Genomic DNA, 11,590 nt, shown 5'->3' on the forward strand with positions numbered 1-11,590 from the left:
TATATATATATATTCTTATTTTCTTCTTTATTTTCCTTTTAATTTTGATTAAACAACCAAAGATTTATTATTTCGGAATAATTCATTCATTAGAGGTTCTTGAGTTATGTGATAATGATAAATAATCAAATTCATGTTGGAATATTGCTAATATTTTTTTAAGATCCTATTTTTTATTTTAATGTATGAATATTAGTAAAAGATTATTTGCAAGTTCAATGCAATTATTATTTATGACCGCGCGAATCGCGGGCAAATTACCTAGTTAATAATATTCGTTAGATATTATTTATTTTACACTTAATGAGATAATTTTAAATCATTTAATTAATACCATTTAAAAAGGGCTTAAGTTATCGACGACCCCTTAAAGTTGGCATGATTCACTTGGACACCTTAACTAGGACTAGTACATTGAACATCTTCGCCCATTCGAATTTGAACATTTTTTGACAATCAGCTAAAAAGTATGAAATATGTGTAATACACTCGCAATGTGTTAGTATACTGATTAATGAATTCATCTCATAAATTGCAGAAACATTGGAAATGCCTCAATAATTCATCTCATCATGAATTGCATCGCCGCTGTCGCCTTCAAATCATCTTAATCCAAAGATTTTTTTCAGATCTGACTTTTTTTAAAGTTGAAAATAACAAATTACATATACATAAAAATTTATCAATACATGAACCATCTGTAAATTTAGATACCAATAATTTTATTGATTATATAATCATTTATGCAAAGCGTAGAGAAAGGAGGAAGGAAAGGTGATTTGTGTTTTTTTTTTAGATCTGATTTATTCGAGTACAAATATATATTTTTCAATAAGAACAAAAGAAGGGAGAAAAAAATAGAGTAGTAATTGTGTGAATTTCTATTTTTTTTGGTGAATAAGATCATAGTATCCGTCGGATTTAAAGAAAGTGGAGAATAAAATAGTAAGGGTATTTTACAGTTGAAAATGATACAGGTGAGGGAGAGGGAGAGGGAGAGATGACTGAAGAAAAGAGAAGGGTGGATGGTGGTGGTGGCAACATCAGCGGCAATAATGGAAATGGTGGTGGTGTTGGAAGAAGTTATGGCTAAGGAAGAAGGAAGAAGAAAGAGTTTTAAAAAATAATTAAAAAGTACCCGTCAAACAAACTCAATGCATGTGTATAAGTGTATTGCACCTTATTTGCCATGTAGCGAAAATTGTGTAATAGGTACTTATTTTGAACAATAAAAGTTCTCAATAGAAACAAGTCTTAAATAAGGTATCAAAATAAAATATGCGGACAATTTTAAGGAATTATGTATCACTTAATCCTTTTAAAAAATATATTTGTAAACAAATATGGAACCCGTGTACAACTTTGATATTTCATAAGTAGTATATATATATGAAAAAATTACATAAATACACAACTTAAGATATTATAATTCCTAAAATTTCCTACCATTTAAATTTTTTTACAAAATTCCCCTCTCAGATACATCTCTATCCCTTTTCACATACATTACTATCCCCTCTCGGATACATTCATCCCCTCTTGAATACATGCATCCCCTCTCGGATACATTCATCCCCTCTCGAATATATTCATCCCCTACATCCCTCTCATTAAATAATGTATCATACATTCAAGAAATGTATCAGAGAGCCCCTCTCATTAAGTAATGTATCATTTGCAATGTATCAGACATCCGAAAAATATATCCGAGAGCAATGAAACATCCAAAATTTTATAATTAAGAATACTTTCAAAATACGATGTAACTAACACCTAAATATATGAGATTTTTATACTTTGAGAAGTGCTAAATGGCCAAAGAATTTGGCCAGAAAATTAAAAAAAGTATAATTTTTTTAATTTTAAAATAAACTGATGTTTTTTTCACTTTTAGTTAAAAGGTATTAAATGTTTAAAAAGATAAAATAATATAGAGAAAATATCATTCTGGCCAAATTCTGTGGCCAAAAAGATTTTTCCTTAATACTTTATACTATTTATATTGGAACTTTTACCTCAAATAACGTGTATGGATTTATTGCTCAATATTAATTGGACCTTGTGTTTTGGGATTTGTTAGGAATAAGAATATATACATGTAAATATGGCACATGTATGATGAACGTTTAGTTTGATTAAAATTGCTCCCTCCGTTCATTTTACTTTTTCAATGTAGTATAAATAGTTGTCCAATTTTATTTTTTTAGTTTGAAAATTTTAAAAATAATCTATTATTTTGTGTCTTTTTTTTCTTATACATTAATAAATAGTTGAATACTATTAATTTTTTAATATTTAGGTAACTTATAATTAATAGAAATAATATACCAATATTACCTTCTTCTTTTTTTGTTTCTAAAAATTGTGTAAGTCAAACGAATCTATAAAATATATTAAAATGAAGAAAATGACTTCTCTGATAAGTATCGAAAACAAGTTTCATAATAATATTCCAAAGCAATTTTCTCCTTCCCACCCCTTGGCCATCCCACCAACCCCAAAGTACTCTCACTCTCTAACAACCATTTTGCCGATATCGTGTTTGCTCGATTATATATAAAATGCTCTTGGGATAATATTCTTTTTTTATACTTAACAAACATTAAATATTTATTTTCCAATAAAATATTTTCCTTTCATATGTACCAAGGGCACCCTAATCTTAAGGGTTAATTACTCTAACCACCCTTACAATATGACTAGTACTGTATTAAAATAAAATCAACATAACATTAAATATTAATTTCATAATTTTTGTAGAAGAAAATCAATCTATTAATTAAACATTTATTAAATTAATGACATCTTTAATTTCAATACAACTAGACTTGATTCTCTCAGCTATTAAATGGCAAAATCAACATATCATTAAATATTAATTTCTTAACTACTTTAAAGGTCTTGATATATCATGCAATATATTCTCCACAAGCTGCAAACACTTCTAATTGAATAAATGAATTGGCAAATGATATATCAAAAGTCAAGTGGATCTCTTGCAAATTAGGTGAGTATATTTAAAGTTGGAGTGTTATTTACTTGTCAACTGAGGTCAAGTTTGAGTGTTTGTTTATGTATTATGCTTTATATTATTATCAACGACGGAGCAAGGAATTTCGTTAAGGGTGTTCAAACTTTAAAAGAGTGAATATTTTTTTAGCGAAGTGGCTACACAATTTTTTTTATTGATAAATGGGAAATGCAAGTTTAAACTGATGAATGGTTGAGCTTAGTTAACCGACTTAATTGTCGAGCATAAGACGATTAGATATTATTTGAATGATTAAATTTAGTGGTAAAACTGTAATCATATTCAATTTTATTTTTCAACCACATATAGTTTATATGTGAATATAAGTGACGTCAGCTAGCTACAAATACTTTACATCTAGTAGTTTTTTAATGGGGTGTATCTTTAAGAAATTGTAGCCTTCTTTTTGGTAAAATGATTATCTGTCTGTATATAAGCAAAGTTGACATCAATTCTCAGTATGCATACAAACTTTTCAGTAAGATTTTCAGGTTGCCGTTAAAGGAAGATCTAATAGAAAAGGTTGAATGTAGTCAAAGTCATTCTAGTTTCAATTTATTTTTCAAGAAATCGATTAAACGAAGTAAAAAAAAATTACTTTATGAATACTTTAAATCTTGTCTTTTAAGGTCCGACAAGTCTACACCTCAACAAGGCTCGAAGCAAGGTGCATTTGCAAATATTAAAATTTTAATAGTTAAATTCATATTAAATTTTGGATTAAATCTTAAGCTCAAGATATGTCGATCTAATCAAATTATTGGTTGATAAAGTTAAATTAATGTTTAAGTTAAAATTATATGACTTAGATGAAGGTCAATTACATTTTGATAAGTCTGTTATGTTGACAAGATGGAAACAACTGATGCTCTTCAAGCCCAGATTCCGCTAAAGTCTAAAATACCCCCAAACCCTAGCCTATGTAAAGGAATCTTCATAAGATGAAAGGAAGAAAAAAGTAGAAATACATAACATAGAGAAACTTTGTTATCGTTATGCCAAAATGAGTCATTTGACACCAAGCTTGAAAAGAAGAAACCACAAAAATAAATACATATATACTAAATGAATTAAATTAAATTAATTTCCACCACCAGCAGAGGCAGCATCACCAAGCAAATCCCCAAGCAAACCATCAAGCAAACCACCAACACCGCCACCGCGTGTTAAATCAAGCAAACGCCTGTTTCCCATTTCCATGTTGGCTGAAACGATGCCACTCACAAGAACAAGTAACAATACCACTACTCCAACAAAACGTGATGACAAACCAGCCATTCTAAATAGGAATATGATTCTTATTCTTCAACAAGAGATAAACGACTCAATAAATTTCCATTTCTTCGTGCAACTATATATAGTGTTTGAGATCCCCTTAAACTGTGTGTTAGGATGTGTATGTGAAGTAATTTTTTGTTTAAATGATCATCCCTTCATCATTAGATTATAAGAAGTGTTTTGGTAGACATTGCATGTGGCTTTCCATAAACTAAGCACACTATCATATAGTATAGGAGACTCAAAAATGTGTAAGAACTTCAAATCGAAGAAATGAGTTGGCAAATGATCTATCGAAAGTCAAATGGATCTCTTGCAAATTAGAGAACACTGTGTAATGATTTTGAAGGTCATTTTTGGAAATTTTCGGAGAACTATCGTTTTACCCCTTCTGATAGTTGCCCTCGAGTTATTTCTGATCAGTTTGCAAAGTTGGTTTTGAAATTTGATTGAAAAGCTGTGATTTTTGGGAGTTTTGAGTTTTGGAGGTCTAAACTTTGTTAAAAGTGTTTTTTTGGTAACAACCAGATTTACGAGTCTCAAAATGGAATTTCGTCAGTATCATCAGCTCCGAAATGGAGAATGTTTCTATTGCTTTGACAGGATCATCCCTGTTGACATTTATGTTCCAAGTTCACTTACTATCAAGGCTTTTCTGTACGTTATATTGCAATTGGAGAAGAAGATAAATGGGCACAAGGATTTGCTTATGTGGTGGACCAAATAAGAGCCTTGTTTTTATGTTTCCATCGATCTGTGTGGAAATAAACCTTTGGCCAAGTACCATATTTTTTGTGATTATTAAGTCAGAATGAGGACTGAGAGTCATGCTTGTGTTACTGATTCTGGCTATAAGATCATGTTGTCTTGTTTTACTAAGTTTTGGTTACGGGTTCATATTCTTATAATTGGAGCTAACCGATGATCCTATTCGTACATCGTTGATTTTGTGTATTGATACTACACTTTCTCTTCTTTTGTTGACTATAGAGCATATTCCAGCGGCTGGTGCGCGACATCAATTGTGAATCTGCACTTTCTGAATCCAAGGGTGAGTTGTTTCTTCCGAGATGCTATGGGTTAATCTTTTCCCTGTAGTCCATTTTTCGATATAGACTTCTTTTGTTTTGGGGTTGTATCCCCATATTCTAAACTATGTAAATATTTTGATACACGAATTTTCGGTACTAGGGGGGTTATTTCCGCAAATTTTTTATGATAATGGGCTTTCATTATGCGACTTGTTTTAATTGTTGAAAAATGTTACTTCTAGTTGTTTAGTTGATTGCATGTTAGTAGATAATTGGTTCTCCCATCGGGAGTTTAGTGTGGGTGTCTCTCACAACGAGTTGGGTTGTGACAAAGATGGCATAGATCCCTGGATTCGTTGATCTCGTCGTACCAAAACAAGTTTATTAGAGTCTTGTGAAACGATGGAGACGTTTGTAATTTTCTTCAGGAGGCTACAAGACTCTAGGATATCATCTCTTCTTTTCTTTCTTTGTGTTATGACTTGATTCTGTTATATTCTAGGTGTTTTGATGATCCTCACAAATGCAGGGACCCGGTCCCTAGCAGAGTGCTCTCGTCCAGATTCAAATGGGGTACATCTGTAAAACTGTCATGTCAGGTGGTAGGTGAAAAGTATAGTGTACTGCACCAATAGGAAGAGCGGACGAGACTGTCTGTTTCAGTGGCTCACCAATGCAGGGACCTGGTCCCTGGCAGAGTTCTCTCCATCAGATGCATAATGGGGTACAACTGTAAAGCTGTCCTGTCAGTGGTTGGTGAGGCGCAAGCGTACTGAACCAATCAGAATGGACAAGGGTGTTTGTCCAACGGGTAATAACTCTTTATGGTTGATATTTTCAACATGCCAAATAACATATTAAATTCATTCATTCAAAGGAGGAAGTGAGCCAGCAAGCCTTTCAATAAATCACAAAGAACATTGCCAGGGACCTGGTCCCTGCAAGATTGCTTACATGAAAATGTGACAAGACAACTGTCAGAAAAGCCGCCACCTCTGATGTGGTAGGTGCACAGCTTTTCTAAACAGCAGGCTTTCAGCCAATAAGGTTGTCTCAACGAGTTTGTGTTGATTTCATATAGTCTCTTCTCAAAAACACAAACTCAAGATTTAGCAATCAAAATCTCACAAGCTTAAAAAGACAACGCCATCTTCAAGGAAGAACTCAAGCACAAGAACACATACAACAAGGACCTGATCAACTGAAGAAGAGCTTTCCGTATCTGCTGTTGTTCTTGATTGTTTGTATTTGAGCTTAACTTGTAGGATTTGTTTCACTTGTGTTAGAAACATTTCAAAACTTGTATGAATCTTTGTAAGAACATAGTTAGGGGTAACTTTGTGTCTTATTGTAAAAGTCTATATTAATCGTTGAGGGTTAGTATAGTAGGCAATGCAGGCATTGCTTAGGCTCGTTTAAGTAATAGTTGTATTACTTAGTGTGAGATTAGGAGGTTAATCTCATTGTTGTGGTGTAAACTATGTTTCGCTTTTGCTTAAGAAGATTAGTGAAAACAGTTTGAAAGTCATGTGTGACAGGTCGTGGTTTTACTCCCCTGAGCAAGGAGGTTTCCACGTAAAACTTTTGTGCTTGTTTTACATTGTGCTATTTATTTTCTGCACTGTTATTCTATCGAGGGACCTGGTCCCGTGATCACTGGTGAACGCATACATTCCAACATATTCCAATTGGTATCTGACGATCCAAATTTATATATGACTTCCTTCATTCTTTGTCTAAGGATGGTTGGCACCAGATACAACAGAATAAGGAAACCAGCTCTAGCTGCGGAACTAATAGCTCGAGGGTAATGAAGGGGTAGGGGTAGACTGTAGAGGAAGGGGCTGGGGCAGAGGAATAGCAACACCTGCTAGGGGTGGAGCTCAGGCAGCGACTGGGCCGAGACCAGTGACCCCTCCCCCACCAGAAAATCTTGTTGAGAAGGATGTTGAGGTAACATATGAGGAGGGTGCGGAACCAGATGTGGCAACACAGGTTAGGGGTGCAGGCCTCCCCCTATTACTTCTGACTTCTGAGGTTGTTCAGTAGGTGCTAGCTTTCCTGAGTGGTTGGTAGGTACTGTAGCAACTCCCATTGTGCCGGCTACTTAGGCTCCAAGTTGGAGGGCACATTTATGTATTATGTCTTCAATTATACATTTCAACTCCTAATAAAGTGTTTCAATTAGACACTTTCAATTCAATTTTTATAAAAACTTATGTATGTATTTTCATTTGTCTATTAGATAATTGAAATTGAAAGAGTCTAATTGAAACACTTTATCATGAGTTGAAGTGTTAAATTGAAACATGACTAAGATCTAATGTCTAAATGAAATATTTTTACAAGTTTAACGAGATTATTATGTATTAAGCTGAAAAAGAACCTCTATATAATTGATAAAGCAATGAAAAAAAGCATGATATCAAACGTCTTATACCACATGTCCAAAGAAGTGCATAAATTAACTAAAATGGAAAATTGATGTTGGTAATTTAAGAGAAACCTAAGTTAGAATATCAAGTTGATGGAACAAACTTTGTACTTTTCAAAAGGAGGTTATTTATATGCATGTAGATGCTTTAGGCAAAAAATGATGAAAAGATATTCATTCACCTAATATTAAAAATAAAAAGAAACTAAAGTAATATGCTTTAAATCCCTATATTATAATTCCCACGCAATAATCCAGTATGACTTGTTTGTAAACCAAACGATCCCTTAGATTTTTTCGCTCAATTGCAAGCAAGGAATTAACAATCTGGTTAAATTACACATAATCAGAATAATCACAACCATGTCAATTTCCTTACAAGCAACAAAAAGAAGAAAATCAGAACAACTATTCAAGCAATACCGCAACCCTAAGTTTAAATCAAAGCCATAATGATTTAGTCGGGGTCCAATACAGATAAATCTAACACATGGTGATGAATCAATAAAAAACTTTTCTACAAGGTAGAGTTTCTTGAATTGTGAAATTCATGTCATGCTCCCATGTCCTTTTAAATCTCATAATCGAATATCAAACACGCAAACCTTGTTGTTTGAAAAACAAGCTGCAACCTTGTTGCCCTCCTTGTTCCAACATACTTCAAAAATAATGCCATCCCCATTGTAGGTTTTTACAATCTTGGCCTCCTTCACTGACCATATATTCATGCATTTATCAACTGATCCACTTGCCAAGTATTGCCCGTTTGGACTAAATGCAATAGAGTAAATAGGTTCCCTGGATTCAAAATGCAAGAGAATCTACTCAGTAAAGAAACAAAAACATTCAACAAGAACGATACAAACATTTGATAATCTAAAAGAAAGATACACAATTAACTCATTCTCACTCCCCTCCCCTCATATCCCCACTCAAATAGGTATATAGGTATCGATAGTTCAATTGAGCACGAGTAAGCAAACCCCATAGTACTTGAGCCCGTATATGCAAGTTAAAAAGTGAAATTTCATTAAGAGTGCCTTAATATCTCTTGTGTCGAAGTAGACATAATGAGTTCACATCTATTACCTGTGACCGTTCAAGGTGTGAAGAAGACGACCTTGTTCAACATCCCATAGATTCACAGTAGAGTCAAATGAAGCACTACACAGACAAACAATAAAACAAAATCAGCTCAAAGAGATAAAAAAGGTTAGGTGCAATACATTAAATCAGCACACACCAAAAATCCATTTTTTGGACGGTTAAAGTAAAACTTTATCTCTCTGGATTATTTTTACTTGCAAGGGGATTGTTGTGCTGCTGTGGAAGGGGGTGTCACGGATCCAGGGAGAGGATGATGAAGAACGAAAGGGAAAATATATAAAAGGGGTTAATTTGTAATCCAAGATTCCTATCCTGACCAAATCGCCTTCCAAGATAAAACAATAAATCAGAGCAGGGGCTAGAAACATGACTGGTAGCAATAGATATATACCTTGCCAGCAACAATTGTTGATTTGGATTGCTTGTACCAGCGCCAGTTGAGCTCCATTTGATGGTATATGTCTCCTAAAAAGACATAATAGTCAGCAACTAATGTCTGATTTGATTAAATGAATCAACAATGACCACAAAGAAAGAACAAAAATAGAAATAATGATGTTCTATGTGATACTTTGCAATGTTCTCTGAAATCATGCAAGCAGACATCTTGTTCCATGCTCCATATCTGCACAGAAACAATGAATTTTATTATACAACACAATAAACATAATTCCTTGGAAACAACATATTCAAAGTCCTAGCGCAGAATAGGTGAAGCTAAAATTCAACATATGCAAATCTCTGAGGGCCAGTGGCACACTACACCACCTCTCTACCTGAAATGGAATTACCTTAACTGTGGTATCATCAGAGCATGAAGCCAGCAAGGAACCTGAGGGGTCCCACTTGACAGCATTGACTTCATTCTGCAATGGCGAAGTTAATAACTCTTTAAGAATATATTCATAAAGGATATTAAGTTTGCGCTTTGCACATACACTAAAGGTGCATAAAATGTTTCAAATTGGAATCGTTATGAAATGGTACCACACCTTATGTCCTGAGAATCTTTTGACTGGTCGATTCTCCCCAACTTTACAAATGTAAATCATGTTATCAATGGAACCGACCGCAAAAGAATCGTTGTTTTGCCAATCAGCATCAAGTACAACTGAATGGGGTTGTATAACAACAGTGAGAATAAATTCAAAACAAAACAAAATCTATAAGGTAAAATATAGAGAAAAATTAAGACAGATCAAGGGAAACAAAACACCTGAAGGAAATTCAAATTGCTGCTTCGGTTTGCCAGACTGTACATTCCAAACAACGGCAGTTCTATCAACACTACCGCTAAGTAGATAATCACCTATCTTGTTCCACTTCAAAGATAAGATTGGACAACAATGATTGTTAAGATTTCTAACCAATTCCCCTGAATGAAAAGTCAGTTATAGGATTATCAATAAGAGAAAAATAGACACGAGGACAACATGCATATTTGAACAACAATGAAAAGGACTCAACATTCTTGAATAGATTCGACAGGGTGAAAAGCTTATCAACAAGAAAATGGATTGTTTCTTGGTGTCTTTTAGTTTCAATCAGATAAACAAGACATTAAAAGTAGTGGTATATTATGAAAATAATCCAAAGAACAATCTAGCAAACGCATTTCCGGAACTATACTTTCCAATGGTCAATTTATACATTCAATCTTCAAAATAAGTTTTTCCTCCATGTCCCTTACCATATCGGTTCCATATTCTGACTTTGCCTTCGTAAGAACCTGTTGCAAGTAGGGTTCCCTCACTCTGTACAAGAAAAAGTCATAAATACAAGATCGAATAATAACAAGAAAATCAAATTGGTAATTACAAGCAACCAGAAAAGTATAGATCAATGAAAATGACCAGTAGAAAACTCACATTCCAATCAAGTGTTGTAACATCCTTGTGTTCCTTAGTTGCTCGACTTTCCAAAGGCTTCAAAACCAAAACATTTGGAGTTCTCCTTTGGATAGTAGAATTACATGGACCATCTCCAATAGTCCAAATTCTAGCAGTAGAGTCTCCCGACCTAAATTGATATTACACATGGTTAGCTATACGAGAGATGGTTCCTTAGACGAGTCTAAAACTACTCTTAACCTTTTAACTAAGGAAAAACCACTTCAAAGAATTTGACCATGAGTTTTTCATAGACGAGAGCAACAAAAAAAAAGAAATGGAACTAATGCTTACGCAGATGCAAGAAGTGATCCTTCTGGACTCCAAGCACAGGTAAAAACCTGACATGAGTTTAGAAACAAGAAACAATTGTAATTTTTATAGAGAAGACATAAAAGAGATGATATTTAGTATTTTTGCCTATTATGAAATCGTGGCGGTCAAACCTCTGAGGTATGTCCTTCCAAAACCATTAAATCAGAACTCGAAATTTCATATGGGGTTGAGTCTGTGTTGATATCCATAGGCTCCGAATCTATCTTGCAACAAAAGCAAAACTTAGTGTCACAACAAAAAATGTGTACAAGTATCAGCTGCATGCTCAAAAAATCATGTATTTCAATGAAGCTTCTATTGTTTGTTATCCAGAAAAAAAAAAGCAATATGCAGTTCAACTAAAAATGAAATAGAAAGCACATGACATGGACACCTGACAACCCTATAACCAGTGACGGATTTAGGATTTTTGATTTATGGATGCTCACATCTTTAATATAAAATTACTATAAATCACATAGAAATGTATTTTAACGCAATAATT

The 11,590-nt window shown here is 33.6% G+C and overlaps 1 protein-coding gene across 1 annotated transcript; it reads right to left on the reverse strand.

Annotated features, from left to right (window-relative positions):
- Positions 1 to 9,112: 9,112 nt before the first annotated feature.
- LOC107063397 (F-box-like/WD repeat-containing protein TBL1XR1) lies at positions 9,113 to 11,022 on the reverse strand. The gene is made up of 9 exons (XM_015315236.1): positions 10,991 to 11,022; positions 10,750 to 10,900; positions 10,572 to 10,635; positions 10,098 to 10,256; positions 9,874 to 9,992; positions 9,673 to 9,747; positions 9,453 to 9,506; positions 9,273 to 9,346; positions 9,113 to 9,206 (listed from the first exon to the last, which is right to left on the reverse strand). The coding sequence occupies exons 1-9, from the start codon at positions 11,020 to 11,022 to the stop codon at positions 9,113 to 9,115; spliced, it is 822 nt and encodes a 273-aa protein (XP_015170722.1).
- Between the last annotated feature and the right edge of the window lie 568 nt (positions 11,023 to 11,590).

The sequence above is a fragment of the Solanum tuberosum genome, unplaced genomic scaffold, assembly GCF_000226075.1.
Source record: "Solanum tuberosum cultivar DM 1-3 516 R44 unplaced genomic scaffold, SolTub_3.0 scf00344, whole genome shotgun sequence".
Classification (NCBI taxonomy): domain Eukaryota; kingdom Viridiplantae; phylum Streptophyta; class Magnoliopsida; order Solanales; family Solanaceae; genus Solanum; species Solanum tuberosum.